This window comes from Gavia stellata, chromosome 6 (genome assembly GCF_030936135.1).
Source record: "Gavia stellata isolate bGavSte3 chromosome 6, bGavSte3.hap2, whole genome shotgun sequence".
In the NCBI taxonomy this organism is placed as follows: Eukaryota; Metazoa; Chordata; class Aves; order Gaviiformes; family Gaviidae; genus Gavia; species Gavia stellata.
Window position 1 is genome coordinate 63,185,462 of NC_082599.1, and position 23,562 is coordinate 63,209,023.

Here is a 23,562-nt window from a genome sequence, read left to right on the forward strand (position 1 = left end):
AGCTAGAAAACGCCCCCAACCCAAATAAGCCCCCTCCCCTCTGGGCATGCGTAGGGAATTGGAACTGTATCTGTAAGATGAAGTAAGAAAGGTACTAACCAATAGTTAGTTAAGGGGTAGGAGCAGTAGGCGTAACTAACTTTGTCACCTGTTTTAAATCCCTGTCATGATTTCAGCCCGGGGTGCATGCTGGCTGGAGAGATCCCCCACGCACCCGGCGCCGAATGCAGTAATGCCTGCTCTTTAATAGACCAGTGTGAAGGGGTTTCATTCCCGATTTCGGTGACACTGGCACTGAGGGAGGGAGCAGGAGGGCGCCCGACCGGGGCTGGGCTGGGCACCTTCCGCCTGTTCGTGCTGCGAGGCCTCAGGGCGAGGGCCCGGGCCTTCCCCTGAGAAGGCCCAGCACGGCCCGCAGGGCGGGATGGGCCAGGAGCAGCTGTGCCCCGAGGGCCCAGACAGGCTGGGCTGGGGCCCCCCATCAGCGCTGCTGTTCTGGGCTGAAAATGGGAAAATGGGGAAAAACTTTGCCGTGCGTGTTTACTGGAGGCTTGTGGCCTGATGCTCTCAGGCCCTGGGTGCCAGCGAGGCTTTGCCAGATGGCTGAGTAACGCCGTGCGGCTGTGAGCGGTGGCACAAACTGCTCCGGTGGCCTCGGGTCCCTGGAGGGGGACGTGGATCGGGGACGGGGCTGGGAAGGGCTCTCGGGAGAAAGTCCTTGCTAGAACTGTTCGAGGACCATGAGTGAGTTCAAGTGATGGAGAATGGGGAAATCCTGCATTTCGGGGCCTGTGGGGATCCGCAGGGTGCTGCGTGTCTGGTCCCCGCCCCGCAGCGTGTCCCCAGCACGTGTCCCTGTGTCACAGCAGCCCTCTGTGAGGCGCCGCGCCCCGCACGGGTGTCACAATGGCCAGGCTCTATATCTTCCCAAGGGGCTGGTGCTGCCCCAGTTTCTCATGGCGTTCGCAGGAGGAGGACCCAGAGAGAGCAGTGCGTCCATCTGGGGGATCCTGCTGCCCTGAGGAGGATGAGAGCACTCAGAGGTGAGGCGGTGGTGGGGGGCTGGGGGCTGATGCCTGCTGGGGCCTGCGTCGCCGTCACCTCTCATCCTGCTGCCAGGCACCTCCGAGAGGGCTCTGGCTCCATCCTCTCCCTGCCCTCCGTGGGGCAGCTGGGGACTGCTCAAAGACGACCTGGCCCGGCCAACTCTTGTCGGGGCTGCCCAGCCCCAGCCCTCCCAGCACCTCCTTGCAGGGTCCCATGTCCATGTCCCGCCCAGCTCGGGGCCCCCGTGCTGGACTCGCTCTAGCGCATTGCTGCCATTCTGTCACTGGGAGCCCAGAATGGATCCAGTCCCCCAGTGTGGTATTCCCAGTGCGGTCTTCCCAGTGCCGCAGTGAGGGGAAGACTCCCTTCCCTTGTCCCAGTGACTGCCCTCTTGCCAGTACAGCCCAGCACGGGCTGTTAGTGCTGGGAGGGGCTGGGAAGATCCTCCCCCCTCCCTGGTGCAAAGCCCTGCAGCCAGCAAAACCATTTCTTTCTTTTCTTCCAGCTCTCTGCCCGTGCTTTGGTTCTCAGTCCAGACCTGCACATCCTGAGGATGGAGGCAGGGCAAAGAAGGCTGTCCCTGAAGCCATCACTACCTTTGTGGCTAGTGGGGCTTCTCTGCTAAAGCGGCTGCAAGACCGTGAGGTGAGACAAGGGGGCTCGAGGGCTCCCCTCCAAGCCCTTGACTTCCCCAGGTGCCGTGGCAGAGGGGGATCTCGCCTGATGGCACCTCTGCCCTCCTGCAGGCGCTTCGTCCCCAAGCGCCGATCCTGCTGCTCCAGCTGGACTAATGCCACTGCTCCCTCCCTCCTTTCCCTGGGAGCTTGCAGTGCTCTCCTGGACAAGGCAAAGCCTCTGGCATAAATCCCAGCATCTCTCCAGCACCTTTGCCCAAGCGCTCAAGGCCCCACCTTAGCTTTGGTTCCAGAACTGTCCCAGCGCCTGGGCTCCTGCCTGTGCGAGGGGAGCGACACTGTGCCCCAAGGTGCAGGGAGTTCATGGCTCCCCCTCCTCAGGGACTGGTCTCATTCCCACATCTTCCCCTTCCTCGCCTGGCACTGTCCGTCTGACCTCCACCATCCCCCATCCTCAGGAACGACTTCCTAGGCTCCCGCATGGCCCTTTACCCTGGTGGAATCAACCTCCCTGTCTGGCTCTCTGGTAGTGTTAGAGGTGCCGTGGAAGATCTTGCCGTTCCCCATGGCTGTCCTGACCGATGCCTGCAGCTCATACCTCGTGCCCATGGCAGAGAGATGATTTGGGGGGCAGTAGGTCTCTCTCGTGGGTCCCTGGCAACGAGGGCAAAGCAAGTCCCATCACTCCCATGTGTGGTCTGTCCCCAGGGTGACCGAGTGGAGACATACCGGGAGCTGGAGAGCTTCTTGCAAGGAGACGATGGCAGTTTGCAGAGCGGTGTCGTGAACCGCCTGATAGCAGAGGTGTCCAGTGACATGCGAGCAGCCCAGGTGAGCTTGTTCTCTTTCAAGGCCGCCAAAGCAGCCTGTCTCTGGCCCTGGTTTTTGGGGAAATCCAGAGCAGCACAGAGATGTTCCTCAACTATTCAGACCCAGTGGAGGTCCGAAGGGGACTCCTCCTTATAGGGAATTTGAAGAGGAGATGCAGAGAGTAGTGCAGAGAGGTGGACGCGGGGCTGTTTCTAACTGAGCGAGAGCTGGGTTCAAGCTCACTTGAGGAACAGCCCTGGGAACCCAGCAGCCCCGTGGAGAGGCCCCAGGGGGTCCTTGAGTCTGTGACTGTTTGTTCCTGGCATCTCTGCAGAGAGGGAGAGAAGGCAGCAGCACAGGGCTGTGCTAGGGAAAAGCCTCCCTGGTCTCACCGGGGAGCTGCTCGCCTACCCCAGGGTACAAGAGGCAGCAGGCGCCCGGCCTGAGCAAACTGCCCCAAGGGGTCTTGCAGGTGAGGCAGGGGCGTTCAGCCTGTCCGAGTGCCTCAGCCTTTTTCTCGGGAGTGTTTAACTTGTGGCACTTTTTCAGGGTGTGACAGATGATGTGAAGATGGCTGCTAGCGACGTCCTGGTGGCTCTGGCCCGCTCCCGCTTCCACTTTGTCATGTCTGAGCTCCAGAGCCACCTGAAGGCCATGGGGAAGGTCCCTGATGAGATCGTGCTCCTCACCTTGGGCAAAATGGCCCGCAGCTACGGTACGGCACCCTGGGCCTCTTGGTTTGGGTAGGGGTCTGTGATAACGGGGAGAAAGCACCCTCCCCCTTCCTGAAGGCTCTGTGTTGAACTGGGGGGCTATGAAGTCGCCATGCCTCCTTGCTCTGTGCCAGGGCTGGCCGGCAGCTCTGCCTTACTAGCCCAGTCCTGGTTCCTGGAGGGTGGGAACCCACTGGAGACAAACCCGCAGGGTCTCTGCCCCGCACTGTCCTCCCCATTTCCCTAAAGGGCTTTCCTGTGTCCCCCTTGGGGAAGGCAGCCCTCCCCACACCCTCTGGCATGTCCCACATGGCCCAGCAGCCCCAGCCTTGCCAGGGATCGACCCCAGTCTCCCGTGTCTCTCACTGACCCTCTCGGTCCCTTTGTCCCTGCCTTCTCTGCAGCCCTGCGGTGCATCCCCTTCGTGGGAATGACGCTGCTTGCCCTGCGTGCCATGCTGAGCCGGGTGGGGAGTGGCCGGATCCTGCGTGCCGTCTGCAGTGGTGAGTGTCCCCTCCTTAGCTGGGGTCCCAGGGTCAGGGGCTGGGGTGGCCTTTGATGCGTCCCTGTGATCTCAGAGGGAACATGGCAGGTGTCAGCCCACAGCGAGGTCAGGCCTTGGCGATCCCAAACAGCTGTGAGTGTGCAGAAGGAGCGGGAGAAGCCCCGGAGGTTTCTGTGGGTAGGACACGACGGTGCTGCACAGGGGAACTCCTGAGTGCCTTCCCATGGCTTCTGTTCCCCTGTTTCCCCTGGGAAATACTGGAGGGGAACAGGCCATTGAGGAGGAAAAGGATGGGGAGGAGGAGAGAAACGGTGGGGTGTTTGAAACCAGACACCTCAAGGGCACAGCTTGGCCTCAGATGCAGATCTGGTCCTGGGCTGAGCCCTGCCGAGCCTGGGACCGTCCTTAGAGCAGGCTTGGGTGAGGGTGCAAGGTACCGTCCCTGCTGCAGACTCTCACGTGCTGCCCTTCCCTTTCTCCTGGTGCAGTTCTGGAGCAATGGTCAAAAGGGGTCAATACATACTTCGGCAGCCGGGAGCAATGCCCCTTCCCTCGCAACGGGGAAGCGCAGCTCTGTGAAGACATTTACCCAGTCTTCCGTTACGCGCTGGTAAATTGGCTGGGCTGCGAGGAAGAAGAGGTAAGAAGTGCTGCTTTCCACGCCTGGGGCCACAGCGGGGATGTCCACGTTGGTGGGTCTGTCTGTGGCTGGTGGGGTGCGAGCAGAGGGGTGAGGGGAGGCAGCGGTCTGAATGAGAAAGCATCCCAGGCCGGGAGCCTGCTGTCACTGTGCCTGGGGCTGGAGGCTCTCTGGCAGGAAGCAGCTGAGTCCTGGGGCCTTTCTGCAGGGAGGGCTGGGGTGCGAGCGTGGGGAACTGCTCTCTCTCCTCTGGAGTGAGCCCTTCTGCTGCAGGGCAGAAGGGAAAGGGAAACCCCTCCCAGTGGGAAGGGCAGACTGGTGTGCAGGCGATGCTGAGTGCTAGGCAGACCTTCAGCCCTCCAAGCAGAGCCTCTCCCTTCCCTCTTCAGGACAAGCAGGCTGTGCTCAGGGCGGTGGCTGCCATGATGGAGGTCCTGCTGCGTGAGGAGCAGCACCGCGAGCATGCCTGGGAGCAGCTCCTCTGGCTGCTGCACCAATCTCAGGAGGTCCAAGACACCTCCCGGGTCAACAAGGTGAGGTGTTGCGCAGGGCCCGGCGTGGCTGCTGGGGTGGGTCTGCGCGAGTGCCACGAGGCACTGGGGAGCTGTGGGGTGCCAGGAGGAGCTGCGAAGGCCTTAGAGAAGGAACAGGGAGGGGGAGAGCAGAGGAGGCCTGAGACTTCCCCGCACTCTTTGGGCAAGAAAAGAGAAATGTGGGGAGGGGCCAGAAGGGAGGCAAGAGTCCCCGGGGCTCGTCTTCTCAGGAAGGGAGGCATTGCCATCTCTGTAGGGCTCTGTGTGTGGGAAGAGCTTTGCCCTAATGCCCAGGGCTGTGTCCAGTCCCGTCCAGTGAGGGCTGAGGTCTGATGAGTGGGAAGTGCTGGGAAACGGAGTTGTCAACAGCGGGCTCTGTTCAGAGGAAAGAGACCCTGCCGATGCTGCTCTGAGGGGAGGGCAAACAAGAAGCCCCATCCAGGAGGGTTTGTGGTTTTCCCTGGGAGCTGCTGTTAGGGACTCCCCTTCTCCCAGATGTGCCTTTAGGTAGCTTTAGCCTCCTCTTCCTCCCCCGTTGTCTCACAGACCTTCCTGCAGGCCAGGAACACGCCAGGATTTGTGAGACAGGTGCCACGTAGGTTCCTTAAGGCTGCAGGAGGCCTGATCCTGGCTGTTCGGAATGGGCCTGAGGGGCAGCCCTGTTCCCACAGTGATTTCCCTCTCAGCCAAGTCGCAGCAGGACTCTGGGAGAGGAGGGCAGAGAGCACCCTTTCTTTTCAGTCCCCCTCAATGCTGATGCAGATTTCTTTAAAACAGACCTTGTTCCCACAGCTCCCTGACGTGACCAAAGAGCCTGGCCTGGCCCCTAAGGCAGAACTTCCCCGCTGCATCGCGCTGCAGGGTAAGGAGAGGAGACTGGGCGATCCCCCGTCGTGCTGTGGCGGCTCTCTCCCTGTCCTCGGCAGTCAGAGGCAGCTGCCTGCTAGTGCAGAATGCAATTTCTTCCCTGCAGCACGACTATGCCCTGAGGAGACGGGCATGTTTCTGCACTCCCCGGAGAGCGGTGGGAGCAAGGCCGGTCGCGTGGCAGCCCTGGGCCTGCTGGGAGCGCTGGCCCACTCTGACGGTCAGTGCCATGGGCCAGGGACAGAAGGCAGGGGTTGGGGCTGCTGGGCTGAGAGCAGGAACAGGCTGAAAGCGGTGCACCTGCACCCAAAAGGAGCTGCAAAGAGCGGGTCCCCCAGCCGAGCTGACGCCCTGCGACAGGGCTCGAGCTCTCCTCCGGCAGTTAGAAATGGTGCACACCAGGGATGATGCTCCAAGCTCAGTAACACGGGCAGGCTGGTGGGTGGGCGGGTGGGCTGGTGCACAGGAGCTGCTTGTACCCAAGTCATTTCTCACGTGCTCTGTGTTACCATATTACCATAGCTTTCAGTCCCTATAAAACAGCTGTGCCTCTGGAAATGGAGTCGCTCTGGCTATGCCGCTGCCTCCTGTGAAGTCAGAGTCAGGCCCCGCTTTTCTGTCCCGTTGGTGTGCGAAAAACTTGGAAGCTTCTGCCATTGGGGCTCTGCCTCAATGCACACCTCTCCATATCTCTTCCAGCACCTGCAGTGAAAGAGAAGCTGCCCCAGGTGATGGAGGCCATGGGGTCAGTGTGCAACGACCCCAGTGCCCAGGTGAGCTGGTTTGGGAAGGGACAGTGCCACCAGGGGAGGCAGAGGAAGCCTTTCCCTCAGGGCAGAGCTGGGGTGCCTGGGGAAGTGCCGGCACATTGCCCAGGCAGTGGGTGATGGCTCGTCCCCGGGGAGAGCTGGCAGAGTGGAGCGGGGAGGTCGCTGTGCTCTGTGGGGCAAATGCCCGTCCAGCCTGGTGCTAAAGCCCAGCCCTGATGGCAGGAGCGAAAGCTTCTGCCATGCGCTTGTCATCTCTCCGCGAGCCACAAAGGCTGCCCCCAAGCAAAGGCGGCTTCCCTTTGGGTTTTGAACAGGAGGACCGTAACCACGCTCTCCCCTGGCAGGTGCGGAGGGCAGTTCTGGAGTTCATCCGGGAGCTGCTCAGCTCCGGCTCCCAGAGCTGCTGGGCATGGGATGTGGTGGGGCACATCTTCAGTGAGTTCAGCCGGACCTCAGGCAGACTGGTAAGGGCAGAGCAGGACACCTGGGGCTTCCAGCAGTGCCTGGCCTGCGCTGAGAGCTTCTGCAGGCATCCTTGAGCATGGAGAGCTCCACGCTGCAGGGCCATCAGCGCCGGCGCTGCCATTGGAATGACCTGCAAATGGCTGTTCCTCGTGTGTGTGTGTGCTGATGTTGGTGGAGACGTCAGTGAATGATGAGGGTTTGCACCCGGGCGTGCCACCTGGGACTGTGGGGCTGCCTGCGCACCCCACAGGCTGAGCTGTGCCCACAGATACCTTCAGCAAAGCTGCCTTGCAAAGGGAGGGGTCTTCTAGGGACAGGACATCCTCCATCCTTAAGTGCTCACAGACAATCAGCAAAACACAGCCACTGCAGCCAAATGGGCCTAGCTAGAGGATCTTTCTGTGGTGTTCTCAGACTCTGGCCCTCCAAAGCATGCCCTGCCCATCCAATAGCAGTCTGGGGACCCGCATCCCTTCTGGCAAGGGGACAGGCCGTCTGGCAGTCCCTTTGGTGAGTGTTTCCAGCTGGGTGCCCAGGAGATGAAGGATGGGCATGGCTGAGCCTTTTGCTGACTTGCTGAGGATCTTCCCTCTGGCTAGAGCCTCCCTCCAACCAGGGGATCTGTGGGTGTTGCTTTGCTCCAGGGCTTGGGGAGGCTCTGCTTTGGGAGCAGGGCAAAGGAAAGAGCCAGCTTCTCCTCCACATCTGTCGGGCTGGGCGTGCTGCTGCCAGGGCTGGCATCGAGCACAGCCCTGCTGAAGGGCACGTTCCTCACCATGGCACGCCAGCAGCATTTGGGCCCTGGGGGACCGTGCAGACAAGCAGTGTCTCTTTCTGCTCCCAGGCTTCCTAGTCCTTCCCAGGGTCTGGGAAGTGGTTCCCGAGCTGGGTCTGGCCATTTTTGTCCTCCTTCAGGAGGTCAGTGCTCCTGGGAGGTTGGCGCAGGAGCACTGGTGAGGCCATGCCTGAGCCTTGTCGGTCGGGAGCTGAGAGTAACAGGGGTTTTGCCAACTCTGTCTTACAGGTGGCAGGAGGCCTTTTTGCCTGGGTAACACCGGAGGAAGGAGCTCTTCGAGCCCTGTGTGTGGACATCCTGGGCTCGCTGGACGTCTCTCTGAGAGGGATGACCAAAGTAAGTCACCCTGTGCCCTGCTGCTGTGGCCACTTCTTGCCTTCAGGACATTTTTCTTCATGCTTCCCCATGCTGTGAACCTCTCCCCTCACATGTGCTGAAGCACACAAGGCTCAGGGAACCGCAGACTGTCACTTTTGTCTTTGAGCTGAATAGAAATGCTGATGTGGTGAATTGCCCGGTTCTTCTCTGCAGCTCCTGTGGCCGAGGTTGCTGCAGTACGTAGTGCCAGCCCAGTACAGCGGCATGCTGATCCCGCTCTCCCGCTGTCTCCGAGCCCTAGTTGAGAGACGGGAGAGCACAGGGTGTGAAGAAGACGAGGAGGAGCCTGACGCCGTGGACTCCCAGGAGCGAGGTAGAAGCTAATGGGTTCAGCCAGGGGCTTGGCCAGTCTGTGTCTACATGCACCCTGCCAGCCCTCAGCAGAAGCCTGGGAGAACCAAAGGGCGGAGCCAGGCTCTGCTGCTGGGCATGAGGGGCTCTGCCCTGCATTGCCCCTTGCCCAGCGCAGAGGCCTGCCTCTCCTGCTCGCAGCACTCTCCTGGCGAGCCGGGGCCCATTCCTGGCCATGCTGGAGCTGCCTTCGTCCCGTGCTGGGCAGCCCTGGGGATTTCTCCCGGGTCAGCGCCGTGGCAGCACAGCTGCTCTCAGCCCTCAGCCCTGTGCAGGGCATCGGAGGCGCGATGGGCAGGGCACGGAGGGGGCTTGTTGGCTCACCCAGCCTTTCTTCCTCCCCACAGCCCGGCTGCCGGCTCCCCAGGCCCTGCTGGCTCGACTGCTGGTGAGTAGTGGGGCCCGGGGGAAAGAGCTTTTCTGGCCAGGGGTGGTGGGGGAGCCCAGGGCAGAGATGCTGTTGAGGCCCGTGCCGGGATCCCCCAAGGAGGAGGCAGTGTGCCTGAGACTGCCTGGGCCTGTCCGGTATCCCACTCCTTTCTTGGGGCTAGCAGCACCCCGGGTGCAGGAGCGGCATCGAGCTCCCTCCCTCCCTCCCGGGAAAAACTGCAGCTCTGGTGGCAGGAGTGACCCTTCTCTCCTGCCCTCGCCTAGGTGGTGGCAGCAGCTCCTCACAAGAGCGGCGAACGTGCAGTCGCTGCCTTGCAGCTGCTGCAGGCCCTGCATGGCAGGATACACCGAGCCTTGGGGGTGGTGTGGACTACCGAGATCCCCCTCCTGCTGCAGTACTTGGAAGGTAAAGTGCGGGTGGGGAGGGAGAGGCTGGGGGGAGGGAAGGGGGTCAGGAAAATGCAGCTTCCCAGCGTGACGGAGGAGAATTGTCCCCAGTTCCCCAGCACTTGCTCTGCAGCCTTTCCCCTTCCAGGGAGCCAAAGCTGAGGCTGGGGGCAGCCGTCCCCCAGTGTCGATTTGGCCCAGGGGATGGATGGGGCTGTTGATGTCCTTTTGGAGGGCAGGTCTTGGCGGCACCCCCATGTCCTGGCCGGGATGGTGTTTGGGGGAGGGACAGGACTGGTGCTCCTGGAGGGGGTGCAGCCCCTGGCTTTGGAGAACCAAGTTGCCAGGCCAGGCCAGGTTTGCAGCAGCTGTCCTTGGCAATAGCCTGGGAGAAGAGCTGCAAATCAGTGGCCCTGACAAATGTTCCTGGGATCCCTCCTGTGTCTTTGGCCTCACAAGGGCTTTGGTGTAGGTGCTTGTAGGCCCTTTCTAGCCTGATGGCCTGGGAATGTTGGGAGGTCTGACCGCAGAGGAGACCACAGGGCTCGTCTTTGGTGTGAGCTTAAATAGCAGCGAGGGCTTTTGCTTCCCCTTGCTTTCTAGGGAAAACCAAGAGGTCCCTGGACTCTGCAGAGTGGGAGCATCGTGTGCTCAAGGTACAGCATCCTTGGGGGGTGTCACAAATAGAGGGGGAGAAGAGGGAACAGACAAAGTTGTGGGAGGAAGCTCGGGGCTGCCTGTGTAGGCAGCAGGAGGTGGGGGCACCTCCTGAGTGCCCTGTGCCTCCCCCCGCAGTAGGTGCCTGCCCACTCAGAGGAGCTGCTGTCTGCACCCGTGCCACAGCTGATGGCTAATGCCCTCTATCGCTGTGGCACACGCCTTAGCACTGCCTCCTCCTCTATGTCTGGCATGCCGGGAGGGTCTCGCCTGAGGTGTTAGGGGAAGAGGGAGGCTGGTGAAAAGAGGGCTGGGTGGGGCAGGGGAAGAGTCTGCCGTTCCCAGTAGCTCCCCCCAGCAGTGTCCCGGGACATGCGAGCGTAGAAAGCATCCTGGCCAAGGGCAGGGGAACACTCGCTTCCTCTCTGTTCCCCACAGTTCCTGCGAGCGTCGCTGGAGCCCATCGAGGACAGGGCCTGGACCATGGGCCTGAGCCAGGAGCTGAGCCAGCAGCTGGGCAGCTCTGCCCCCGGCTCCTGGGAGAAGGTGTGTCTCCTGCCCCGCGCCAGGGCTGGGGCTCTGCCCACGCAGGCGGTTTTCATTGCTTCCCCTTCTCTTGCCCCCAAAATGCGCCTCCCTGGGCTACTCCAGTGGCTGGCTACCACCAGGGGTGGTCGGGTCTGTCTGGGGCCAGACCTTTCCTGACAGGTCGGTCCATGACCACATCTCGGACGTGGCCTCTTCTCTTGCAGCTTTTCCTGTACAAGGCCCTTGGGACAGTGCTGGCAGCTTGTCAGGATCTCAGACACGTCCAAGGGCAGGTGCTGAGGTTCCTGCAGGAGACAAACCCTGTGCAGCTGTCTGAAGCCCAGGTGAGGTGATGTTCCTGTCCTGCGCATCCCCTGCCTGTTCCTGGGGGAGAGGCAGGGCTGCTCCAGACCTCGATTTCCTCCATGCTGCCATTTCCCCCTTGCCGCAATGTCCTGCCTGGCCGTTGTTGCTGGCCATGGCCCAGTGCCTGGGCTGGAGCCAACTCCCTGTTTCTCTGTGGTTGCAGGGAATGATTTCTGTTGTGTCCCACACGGCTGAGAGCCACTTCCATCTGGTCTTGGACACGGTGAACATGTTCTCCAGGGCTTTCACCAGAGGCTGGTTTTATCAGACTTCCATGGGCTGGAAGGTAAAGGAGCCAGGGTTTCCCTGTTTGGCTTTCCTTTTTTGGCCTTCTTTCACTTCTACACCTGCAGCAGCCAAGTTGTGGCAGCTGCCTTGAGATAAGCATTCGTGTAAGAGCTAGCCGAGACCTCTGTTTCAGAGGGGACGTCCTGGCATTGGGGCCTCTGAGGTGTCTTTGGAGAGGAGGGGGTTTGACACCGGGTGGATCAGAGCCACCCAGCTGGGGCAGCTGCAGCGGTTGCTTGCTTGCAGCCACCTTGCCCCTGACTTAACTTCAGCAGGAGCTGGCGACAAGGGGGTGGGCACGGTGTGACACTCTGACCCTTCCCCAAAGCTGAGGGCCAAGAGCAGGAGCCTGGTGAAGTCTCGCTGGCTCTGCTCCCCACCTGGGGGCTGTGGGGAAGCCTTTCAGGGCAGGGCAGGGCCCTACAGAGAGAGCGGTGCAGCCTGGCCTGGGGAGGTGAGCAGAGTGGGCTCATCTGCACCCCTGACGAGCATGGGCTGCGTGTCTGAGCAGGACCGTGACAGGCTCTGTCAGATACCTTTCCACAGAAAGGTTCCAGGCAGCTCCTCGACCTCTCAAATCAGTGGTAAAAGAGCCAGCAGTGTGTGCGATGCTGGCTGCACCTCATCCCCATCCCCATGCGAGATCCCCAGCTGTGGGATGGGAACAACTTCTGGCCTTGGAACTCGCAGCTCGAGGAGTGGCTTGGGGAGCTGCTGGGAGGTGCCCAGGGAAACAAGGAGCTGGTGAGGGTGCGGGGCAGGGCCTGCCGCAGCAGCCTGCCAGAGTCCCGGGGCTGACCTCTCAGGGCATCTCTGTTGACACAGGTCCAGCAGTGGCAGAAGATGGAGAGCGCCCAGGCCATTCGTGCTGCTCTGATGCGCACCTACAGCGGCATTGCACTGCGTGCCCCCAAGGAGCAGCTGCTCACCCGCGTGGATAAAGAAATCGTGGGCAACATCCTGCGGCTCTCCAGAGCTAAACAGAGGGTAGGAGCATGGGGCACACAGGGCAGGGATGCCTGGGTGTCCCAGCTCCAGCCCCTTGGGGCTGGGGTGCACTGAGGTGGACGGTCCCTTTCTAAAGATCTCCCAAGGAAGGGTTTGTCCTCAACATCCAGATCCAGCCCCCCATGGGTTTCCCCTGCCCATGCTCTTCTTCCACCTCTCAGCCCTTCAAAGAGTTGAAGGGGTGCTTTGCTCTCTTTGGCCTCAGGACTTGCAGCTCAAGCTCGCCCTGGTGCAGAGCATCACCGAGGTCAGCTGTGCCATCCAGGCTGTGGGCGACTGCGGCAGCTTTGAGCTGTCCTTAAAGCAGGAGGCAACGTGGACCTTGCTGGTGAGTGCCTGTAGCCGGGGCGGTCGCACGGGGGAGTTTTGGGCTGTGCCGTCGGACTCGTTATTCCAGAGGCACGATGGTCTCTGGGCTTCACGTGAGCTCCTGGAGCTGTGTCCGGAGCTGGTGGGGCTCTTGAGTGCTGGTGCTGGGTGGCTGTGGCTGGGGAGCAGGGGCCCTCCTGCGGTGCCTTTGGGGATGCGTGGGGGTGCCGGGGCAGTGTCTGCCCAGGCCTGGCAGCAGAACGTGTCCCCAGGGGAGGCGGGAGGGCCGTCCCGTGCCCCTGCCAACTCTGTGCTTCTCTCTCTGGGACTTGCAGGACTGGATCAAGGGGGAGCCCTGGGACTCCCTGGTGTATGGAGTGTTCCAGGCCCTGGAGGAGTTGAGGTGAGGTCTGTTCCCCGGGCTGTGGGGACTCCCAGTGTGCCCCATCCCAGCTGGCTGGGGCAGCCCCAGTGGCCTTGAGCATGGGGCCGGGAGCTGCTGGGGCTGTGGAGTGGGAGGGTGTCCCCCATGTCGGGTGTCTCCCACAGGAAGGGAGCCCCCGGGGTTCCTTAACCTGGGGGCAGGGGTTTGCCTGCTGCCTGGGAGGAGGCAGGAATTGCTGGCGCTGAAGGCAGTGCTCGCTGGCGTGGGCGGGGGTGTTGGATTTGGGGCCCTCGATTAGGAGGAACCCAGGTGTGGTTTGAGCCACTCTGGAGACAGTAAATCTCCTTTGTGTTTTCTCTTCCTTTTTCCTCTGGCCAGCAAGCTGAGGCCACCTCTGAGGCGGGAGGAAAATCACAAGCTGCTGGCAGTGTGCTGCCAGACTGTCTTGTCCTGTCCTTCCAAGGAGCGGATGAAAAAGGGCAGGAAGACAGTGAGGGCAGCTGTGAACATGCAGGTACCCGCTGGCCAGTGCCTGCCCACCCCTGGGTCAGGATCCCACCTCAGTGCGCCCCGGCAGCCCCCATGATGCAGAACCTCAGCTCTGCTTTCCTGCTTTCAGCTTCTGCACAGGAGATGCGTGGAAGATCTAGGCCATCTCCTAGAAACCTTTCTGGAGGCAGAGGTGACCTCTGCCTGCTTTGATGACGTGGTCCATGTGAGTAGCTGTGCGGCAAGAGGGAAAGTGTTTCAGGGGCAGAGAGTGGAGGCCTTAGAGGGTGTTAGGAGGTGGATACCTTTCCTGCGGGAACGTGGGGCTTTGGCTCCTTGCTCTGAGGCTGTGCGTCTGGCCGGGGCCAGGGGCTGAGCTGGGGGACGGGAGCGCCCGGCCACTGCAGCCTCAGGCCAGGCAGAGCAGTGGGCCCTGATGGAGGGAAAGCCCAGAGCCAGCCCTGAGCTGGCTGAGAGCAGCCTGGAGGAAGGCTGGAGTGGGGAGATGCCGGCAGGGTAGCAACAGCAGGCTCAGGGCAGAGGCGGCTGGAGGGAGCGAGGCAGTGGAGGCAGCAGTGCCAGTGCTCGGTGGGGCACTGGGAAGGGGCCAGAGAAGGAGGGAGTTGGAGAGGGATCTCCGGGAGAGAAAGATGCCTGTTGTGAGAGAGATGCACCCTGCCTCAGGTCCTGAAGGGCTGGCTCACCTCAGCCAACGAATGGGAGCGGGAGAGAGCCCTGCAGGTTTGCACCCACGTGCTGGGAGTGTGCAAGGAGCGATTCAAGCTCATGGTGAGTAGAGCCCCCCCGCGTGCCCTGGCGCCCTTTTCCCACCATTCATGGCCCCAGAAGGGAGCCCTGCCCAACTGGGTGCTGGGTTTTGGGGCTCCAGGGATTACGGGGCAGCCCTTCTGCCTGCCCCTCTGCCCAGTCGCTGCTCAGGGAGCAGGATGGGCGATAGAGGCGAGCGGGTGCTGGGGCTGCCTGCGACCCTTTTCCTGCTGCTCTCCCCTGCAGAGAGGACGTCCTTGCAAGCGGTTCGGCTCCCTGGTGGGATTGCTGGCGACTCTGACCAGCGACTGCCTGGCCACGTCCCGCCAGAGGGCATGGGTCTGCCTTGGCTACCTTCTCCAAATGCAAGGTAAGGAGAGTGGGCGCTTCCCAGCCTTGCTCAGCCTGATCCTCCCTCCCTTCCCGGCCTGGCACCACTGGGATCCTGCAGGGCCAGGCCCTGTCCCCAGGAGGGAAGCGGGAGGCAACGTGCTTGGCTGGTTTTGTGCCCCCACCCTGTTAGCCCTCTGCCTCCCTGGACATGTCAGGAAGGATCCCTGGGAGAGGGTCGCTGAGTCCCACCTCCGCAGCGCATGTGTGCGGTTGGTCAGGGCCATCCCCCACTGCTGTCTGAGAGCAGGACATTGCCACCAATGCTGGGGACTGTCCCCCTCCATGTCTGCCCCCCTCCATGTTCCAGGAGAGACAGAGGGTGGTCAGACAACTCGCTCGGATGAGGCCCCTGACATTCCAGAGGGTGCCTTCCCCCTTGCTCCCTGCCTTGAGCCTGGAGAGACAGGCAGCTCCCCAGGCAAACTATCCAAACTCATCGCCGCCAGGGAAGAAATCTCCTGCCGAGCACAAGAGAGGAAACCAATTTGCTGCCCAGAGCAAACTGGGCAGGGAAGAGGGATCTGAACTGCAGACCCAGGGCGTGCCGCAAAGGGTTGTGTTTGAACCGTTTCCTCTTCAGGCAGCAGGGTCTGCCTGTGCTGAGGCAGTCACGGGGAGGTTTCCTGCCTCCCAGAGACGATGGTGGCCTGTGTGGGAACAGGGGACACAGCTGCTGGGATCAGAGGCCAGTAGCTGCTGAAACCCTGAAGCCCCAACAAATGGTTCAAGGAGGAAGAGGGCTCTTTCCAGCCCGGGATTTGTCAGCCATTTATCGGGCTCGGGAAATCCTGCTGCACCGAGTTCAGGAGGGCCCTGGGTTTCCCTGTGGCTTTCACTGCCACCCCCTGCGTTCTCCTTTAGCAGTATCTAGGGCCAGAGGTTGCCTTTCTGTGGGCGTGACTCCCCTTTTCTTCTGGTGGTTGTTCCAGCCAGGACCATGGAGGTGGTGCCTCAGGCAGATGAGATCAGGTGCCTTGGTGAGGAGCTGAACAGCCCAGACACCGTGCAGACCTGCGCCAAAATAGCAAAGGTAACTGGCCCCAAAAGAGCGGGGTGGGGGCCCAGCTCCTGGGCTCCTGCACGTCTCCCTGCTCCCCTCCAGCGTCCCTCGCTGTGTCCAGAGCAAGCTGTCCAGGATGGCTGTTGTTAGCAAGTAGCAGGAGGCTTTGAGACAAGACTGTCCTTCAGGCATGCTGGAGCAGATACCGTATATGTGTGCGTGTGTGATTGCTCTTGTCAGAATACAAATTTGGTACATAATAAGCAAACAACATGGGGGGCGACACTTCCCAATCGGGTAGCTGCATCAGATGTAAACAGCACTGTATGCATAGCAGGAGGAAAAAGTGATTGCCCCCTGCACGACTGCCGAACTAACAGTTCTGTCAAGTTTCCTTTCCATTCTGAATTGCTGGAGCAGAGCTGTGACGTGGTCTCTCTTGTTCCTGACTTCTCTCCAGGCTGTTTGCAAGTGCATCCCTCCAGCGCAGGCTACGGACTTTCTGACTGCGGTCCTGCCCAGCTTGCTGCACGTCACACCCACGTGTGTGAAGCCACTATGGAAGTGGGTGTTCATCTTCCTGGTGGAATGCAGGAAGGAAATAGTCCAGGAGGTAAAGGCGACCTTTTTCCCATTTGACTTTGTCTTTGCTCCTGTTGGCTGCTTAACGACACCCTGTGCAGTTGGCACAGGCTCAAGAAATGCCACCTGTGTGTCGAGCCAAGGGGCTGCTGAAGGAGTCAGGTGCCCTTGCAGAGGCCCTGCAAGGCGACTTCAGGGTCTCAAAGAGCGTGCTTGGTTTTGCTCTTGCATCGCTACACACATGTGGGGAGAGTTCTTCAAGCGTTGGGTGTGAAACGTGCCCGTGTCCTCTGTGTGCACAAGGGCACGCAGCTGCTCGTACGGTTGGGCCCAGGCACATGCAGTGACTGAGTCTGTGCGTGTGAGCGCATGCATGTGTGCGTACGTGTGCACAGTTGCCAAGAGCACACCCAGCTCCAGACGTGAGCCAGGGCCAGGCAGGGTGGAAGGGGTGAGGTTTCAAGCTAGGTCTGGACCCTGTGTCACGGGAGCAGGCACTGCTCCTGTGCTGAATGACTGTGTCTGGGCCCCGCAGGAGGGGGTAAAGGATGCACCGAGCCCTTCTTTCTCCTCCATTTCCATTCAGGTGCCAAAAATCCTGAAGACCCTTTGCACCTACATGCGGCAGAGCACCCACAGGCCCTTCCTGCTCTGGGCCGTGTTTCTCCTCGCCCACTTTCACCAGGAGCCCGTCATCAGCAGTCTCCTCCGGAAAGGTCTGCCCATGGACAGGTACGTGCACCAGCCACTTCCCCACTGTAGTCAAACAGAGACCCCACAGCTTGCGTGCACTGGGGTGGCCCAGTTGAGAAGCAGGTCTTTTTTCTGCCTGAGCTGTCTTGAGTGTTGCAAGACTGTGTGCTTGTGTCTCTGCCGTGACTGGGGCGTTGTAAGCCCCATTGCAGAGGAGGAGAGGGTTTGAGGGCACTGCAGGACTGCGAAGATACGGGCTCAGGGGTGAACATCTGTTCCCTTGCAGTGACGTGGTGGAGCTGTGGAGGAGCCTGGGGAGAAGCACCATTGGGATTCAGGTCCTGAGGTGCTTAGTGGAGAAACTAAACAGAGCACGAAACAACTGCCTGGGGACCAACTCCTCCGCTTGTGAGTGGCACAACCATGAGACTGCTCTGGAGACTTTGATGGTACGTTCAATGGCAGACACGTTTCTGTAGCTTTGCGTCTGCTTTGTAACTCCTGCTTCGGAAAAGGGGGAGTCAGGTGCCCTTTGCAGATGCCCCTGGAGACTCCCAGGGCGCTGTGCTGGGCCGGCCTCAAGCAGTGTGGGGAGCTGGGACAGTGTTGTGCTCCTGAGCCACAAGGCTGTCGCAGAAGTGACAATTGCGGACAGTAACCCCCCTGCCCCAGGCAGGCAGGGGAACCAGGCTGGTGGGAAAAGGCCTTGCCTGAAGAGGGGCTTCTTGGTCACGTTTCTCTGCAGATCACCCGTGCCATCTCCGAAGTGGTGCTTGCCCTGAGGAGCACAGAGGAGCTCAGGCAGCTGCTTCCCCACCTCCTTCCCAGCCTCCTGAGGTGGGCCAGCGAAACCCTGGGCGAGGAGCGGCTGCTTTCCCCCCTGGGAGAAGGCGGAAGACAACTGTTCCTCAAGGGCCAGGTGCTTGAGGAGAAGCCGTGCAGGTAAGGAGCCGAAGGGGCAGATGGAGGGGCTGGCTTCGGTTCCCCTCGCCAAGGCACGTGCCTTTGTGGGGTTGAGGGAGGGCTTTGCCTGCCCCGCTTCCTAGATGAGCAAACTGCTCGTCGTGGTTGGGTTTACTTCTGCTCCTTCATGGGGAAACTCCAGCTCCCAGGCAGGAAGGTCTGAGGCAGCTCGTGCTGTGGACGGCTGTCATCTTGCCTTCTGCATACCCTTGCATGCACGATAGCTTTGCACTCCCTCAGCGGACCCCCACCGGGGGGGAGCGTGACTCTTGCGGGCAATGGCATCATTCTTCACAAAATGCTGGTGGGAAGAGGTATTAGGTGTTGCCTTGGTTCTCTAGCATGGAGTCAGTCCAGGGGCGTGGAGTTTCTTCTGCTTCAGTGGGTTTGGGGCATGATGAAAATGCCAGTGTCGTTAGCTGCAGTCTACGAAGCATCATTCCCGGGGTATTTAGCTCTGCTAAAGAGAAATCTTCCCCTAAACTGCAGTGATTTGATCTTTCTTTGGTTTTGTGGTGCTGCTGCTGTTTTGATTTTTTTCTTGTTTTGTTTGACTGTGTTTTGACTGGGTTTGTGTTTTGTTTCTTTTGCCAGGGTTTTCCTTATGGCTTTAGAGTTGGTGCTAGGCAAATGCATGGCAGAGAAGTGGATGCGGCTGCTCATGAATCGGGCAGCGTGGGCTCTCCTTGAAGACCCCCTGACCCATTCTGATGGGGTGCGTCTCCTGACCAGGTAAGAGTCGCAGGGATGCACATGGCTGCCTCCTGCGGGGCTGTGCCCAGGGAAATGCCTGCAGGACCCTTCCAGCATGCCTGGGAAGCCGTCCTGAGCTGAAGAATAGTATCTGCATTGGTGTACATGAATTTTGGCAACCTGGCCTTCCTGGGTAACTGTGTGTCCCTCGCTTGTGCTCCCTTGCGCAGCGTCCTGGTCCAGGCTGGGCTTCTATCACCCTGTCTGAAGCAGACCCTCTTCCCATGGCTGGATTCCTGCTCAGTTAAGCTGCGGGTGACAGCTACAGCCTTCTTTGCTGAGGTAAGGCAGGGGGTGGGGAAGGAAGGGTTCAGAGGGTTTTAGTGAGATCCGGCTCCTTGGGACGTCTGTTTTTGTGGGAAGATCCCTGGAACGGAGCAGACAGGGGAGTGCCTGGCCAGGACCAGGTCCCCACAGCACTGCCTGTGTCCTTCCAGCTCTCTTGGGACTGCAGCACAACAAGGACCCGCGAGTGAAGCAGGCACTAGAGGAGTCTCTCCACGATACCTGTCTCCAGCCAGCACCAAGGAGTTAATTAAATAAAGCTCAGCACAAGATGCCTAAAGGGCAGTGTATCTTTTTTCCCCCGATGGCACCCTTGTGCTTGGCGGGACCACATGTGGGTGACACCGAGGCTGGGGGCTGCCAGCTGCATGGCCCCTCCCGGATCTTCGTGGGCTGGGCACAACGCAGTCATGCCGGGACAGACCCCAGAGCAGGGGTCTCCCCATGGGGTCCTGGGGCCGTGCCCTCCCACTGCCCATGGGGATCCCCTTGCCACCCCTCCCACCACGGCACGACCACCTCTGGCACCAGCAAGGGCTGGTGCAGGGAACAGCCCAGGAGAGCCCTGACCATACCACCACAGCAGGCTTTGCCCTCCCCGGTGTCCTGCCATGCTGGGCCCCCCCACAGCACTTGCCCAGGGACACAGTGGGGGGGTATCAGGGGAAAAGGGGGGCACTGGGGGGAGTAGGGGGCACTGGAGGATGGGTGGGGAGAACCAAGGGAGGCACAGCAGTTTAGAGGGGTGTGGTCAGGGGGCAGAAGGGGGGCACTGGGGGACAAGTAGGGAATGTCGGGGGGATCTTAAAGGGTCAGCTATGGCTCAGGGGCTGAGCAGAGGGACAGAGTGTAGCAGAGGGCTCTGGCTGGCCCATCGGACCCCTGCCCACTAACACAGGCCCCACTGGTGCTGGTCCCCAGCCCCGGCGGGCCTGGGCACATCTGCGTGGGGCAGGGGCAGCTCCACACAGGGAGCCCACCAGCAGAGATGCAGTTTCATCCCTCAGGCTGCTGGGCACCCTGGCCCCGCTGCGAGCCCATGTAAGCCTCTGGTCCCCTGTCCCGGGGGTCCCACCATCCCTGTGTTCCTAACTGAAGACCCTGCAAAGATTGCTCAAACACGTGCTCCTGCCTTGCACAGTCACGTTCCTTGACAGAGGTGGGGCTGGAGCTGGAAGAGGGAGTCAAGCCCCTGACTGGGTGGAACACCAGGCCTGGGGAGGGTCCTGCTGTGGAGGGGGCACCAGCAAGGGCCGAGGTGCTGGGGGTTTCCCTGGGCACCAGCAGTGCTGAGGGCTCTGGTAGTCCTGGGAGGTGAGTGTGCCAGGCACGGGGCAAGCGACTGAGCTGGACCTTCTCCAGCAGCAGGCATTTGTATGAGGGGGGCTCAGAGGGACCCCTGTCCTGCCCCACTGCTGCAGGTCAGTCTGAGGCACGTGTGAGCCCTGGCTCCCTGCACATCGGGCTTTGCGCTGCCCTCAAATGGTCTGAGCCTCCTCCCAACCCCACAGAGCTTCTCAGCCCTGCCGGTAACTCCTATTTCCCCCTGACTTGCCGCTCGCACGGACCAGACGCCTTGGTTCAGCTGCATCTCCTGAAAGAAAGCAAAGGACCAAGAAGCCAGAGACATGGGGAGAGAGGTCCCTGCAGAGTGGAGTCCCTGGAGATCATCCCTGGGCGTAACCAGAGAGGAGCAGACTAAGCCATGGAAGAGGCTTCTCACTTTATTAAAGTAACCTTCCTCCACACTGCAAGAGGACAGGCGAGGAGAGCAGAGTCCAGATGCACGGACCTGCACACGTTTGCTCTTGAACGGGGCTGGCTCGTGGGGGTGCAGCCTCCAAGACACTAAAACAGAGTGGCTGAAACCTACGGCACAGCACGTCTCACCCAAAGCCAGGACAGAAAGCCTGCACCCAGCTGCCCAAACCCCCCAGATGTGAACTGAGGCTCCTGCCCCAGACCAGAACATGGCCAGACAGACCGGGCAGGAGGTAGAGCTGCATTTACAGCACGGCCGCTCAGCTGCAAAGACCCGCTCCACCTGAGATTGTAACAGAGGCAGGCTGGCTGCTGCTCACACTTTGAGCAGAGGAGGTATTGATTGCCAACGACAACAACTCCACATCTGTCAAAGGCCACGACCCTGCCGTCAGCTGGGGAAAGATGGCCCAGACGGCCGGACAGGCTCCTCGGCTGGGTCCCTTACTGACCTTGCTGCACCTCCAGAACAAGAACCTTGTGCCGCATTGTTGCTGCGACCGGAATTGCCATCTCTAAGGTAGGAACTCAGCTGCAGGGCTTAGAAATGAAGAAGTAAACAAAGCTTGCCACCATTTCCACCATGCACCATGCACCACTCCTGTTCTGAAGCAGGGTGTCTGCCATCTCAAATTACATCTCCCTGCAAACAGGCCCATCTCCCAGCAATAGGGCCAAGACAGCGTTATTTGCTGTCACAAATGTGATACTGTCACTTACGCTTATCTTGCAAATGCACGCTCAATTACTCTTGGACAGAGATTGTAACGCTCAACGAGCAGATGCAGAATGATAGAATAAACTGATCTGTGCTATGAGGGTGTATATGCACAGCGCGGGAGCAGATTACCAGCCGGTAAGATCTTCCTGACAGAGATTTTATATTCTGCAAAGCTTAAGCTTTTTGTGGGAAAGTTTTGTATTTGCGAGAAAATCATTAGACTTTCACCAATCAGAAATACTTGACACAGTAGCTCCAACTCAAATTACTTCCTTTCCTGAAACACCTTGAAAAATTTCATATCAAGTCTCATGAAAAAGTGGAGTTTTTTTCCCAAATCACCTCCATCGCCTTATGAAAAATAGACTTTTGGCTCAGACCCACCGCTGTGGGCCAGGCCAGCCGCAGGACTTGCAACACACAAACCTGCACAGCCTTTCCCTCGGACACTGCCGCAGGGACCCTCACGCAGGTGGTAACAGGGAGGAAAGTACAGCCTGGGGTCAGGAGGGGAAAGCCTGAGAGGGAAGCAAGTGTGCCACAAACCAAAATATGTCTTTAACGTTGTAGTGACTCACCAACGTTGAAAAACATCAAAACTGAGGCATAACACAGAGCGCTCTGATTTCAGGAGAACCAGATTATTTGTAAATGAATTTCCACCGTGAAAATTTTCAACCTTAACATGTGGGGTTTGGGAAACCTTCCCCAGGAAAACTCCAGGACAGGAATCATAATTTTCCACCCCTTCTACTCCATCCAGAACAGCCCTGAATGAGGAAGCTGGACATCACTTCAGCAATTTCTGCAACCACTTGCAAGAACACTGGGTATTCTTCAAACCACAGTTACGGCAACACGGTCTTCGGGATGGGTCTTAAACTTCAGGAAACAAGGTGGGAAGTCTGAACCAAAAAGGTAAATAAGGAAAAGCCTTGGGGATGAAGTCACTAGGCTGCCTCAGCATTGCCTGGAGCAGCTCCACACGGGGACCAGCCCCACATTGGTTTTACATGGGCAGGATAGGACAAATTCATTTTAATACATACTAACTAATTAGTATGAAAGCAGATTCTCCCACACGCTGGGAGCCCAACTGTGCCTCCCCAATGCCGCACCTTAGGAAGACGGACGAGCACTTCCCTGTTTCTCATCCTCTCAAGAACAACCTTCTGCAAGATGCTAAAGCCCACGACATCCCGTCACCAGAAGACAGGAATAACAAGTTCCCTGTCCATGGACTGAGACGTTGCCTGTTCGCACTGCCCGCCGTTCACGTTGCTGTCCCTGTGCACTCGCACCTCTAACACACGTTCTTAAGAGAGAGGCTGTAGCCCTGGCTTCCAAGGGAATTATGAAGTCAGGGGCGAGGAGCGACAGCTCCAGTGTCACTGGCAAGTCACCCCTTCTGACACTAGAGGAACGGCACATTACAGCTCCGGGAGCAGTGGGGAGGATCTCTTGCTGAATGGATTAATGCAGCACGAGGTGTTGCAAATCCCCTGAGCCCTTCCTCGCTCCCTCCACTCCTTTGTCTCTCCCCTCCTCTCTTCATTCACAATCACCTCCACATTAGTAACAAGCGAGTTGGAAGGCCAGTACGAAAATTTCGGAGCAGACCAAAATCCAAATGCGCTTTTGCCCATGATATTCTACCACTCCTCCGACTTACCTAGTCCTGTCCCAGCTTCTGCTCTTTTACTTGCTTTTCTCCAAAACAGAGGCATATCACGTCCTGGAGAGGGGGGAAACACCCCAAACAACAACAACAAAAAAGGTTTATTAAAGAAAGATCAAAAATTAGGTGGGAGGTACAGTGCCTAACAGACCTTTCAGGAGGAGGACTTCCAGGGAGAGTTTTCTGCCCACAAAGCACCAGCGCCCCTGGGAAGAAAACTGATCAAAACTGCAGCCACTGAAGACCCTCTATCCCCTCCTCTGTTCTTACTCTATTTGGTAATCGGTTGATTACTGGTCGGATTCCTTCCCTACCTTCAGTTCTGAGGGGATATTGCTTAATTCTTACAGGCCGCGCCCCTGATTTGAGCCTGACCATTACTGGGGAGGCATTTTTCGCTTTTCCTGGTATTTCTGAGGCCCATACCCCTGGATATACTTGGTTCTGGATTTCCTCAGGTACTTCTGAGCTAACAGGAGTATCTCTGAGGGCCAGACTCAGAAGTTCAATTAGCTGGTCATCCCCACTCGAAGTTCTATTTTTCCTTTCTCAAATTTTATCTCCACTTTTAGTTGTTCCAATAAGTCTCACCCCAATAGAGGTTTTGGTGAGTTAGGCACATATAAGAATTTGTGTATTCCCAATTGT

At 59.3% G+C, this 23,562-nt stretch overlaps 1 protein-coding gene across 1 annotated transcript; it reads left to right on the top strand.

Moving 5' to 3' along the window:
• The first annotated feature begins 740 nt into the window (after positions 1-740).
• On the top strand, positions 741-19,025 carry LOC132317251 (maestro heat-like repeat-containing protein family member 2B). Its single transcript, XM_059819096.1, has 34 exons — positions 741-744; positions 1,553-1,692; positions 2,391-2,513; positions 3,042-3,207; positions 3,610-3,708; positions 4,199-4,350; positions 4,740-4,883; positions 5,661-5,745; positions 5,857-5,970; positions 6,450-6,523; positions 6,865-6,984; positions 8,010-8,117; positions 8,313-8,472; positions 8,858-8,898; positions 9,165-9,306; positions 9,891-9,943; positions 10,383-10,490; positions 10,697-10,816; positions 11,002-11,124; positions 11,952-12,113; positions 12,340-12,462; positions 12,779-12,846; positions 13,207-13,342; positions 13,448-13,543; positions 14,002-14,106; positions 14,332-14,455; positions 15,408-15,508; positions 15,939-16,091; positions 16,647-16,792; positions 17,040-17,202; positions 17,499-17,695; positions 18,311-18,448; positions 18,640-18,751; positions 18,907-19,025. The coding sequence occupies exons 1-34, from the start codon at positions 741-743 to the stop codon at positions 18,943-18,945; spliced, it is 3,939 nt and encodes a 1,312-aa protein (XP_059675079.1). The 3' UTR covers positions 18,946-19,025.
• Positions 19,026-23,562: the final 4,537 nt, after the last annotated feature.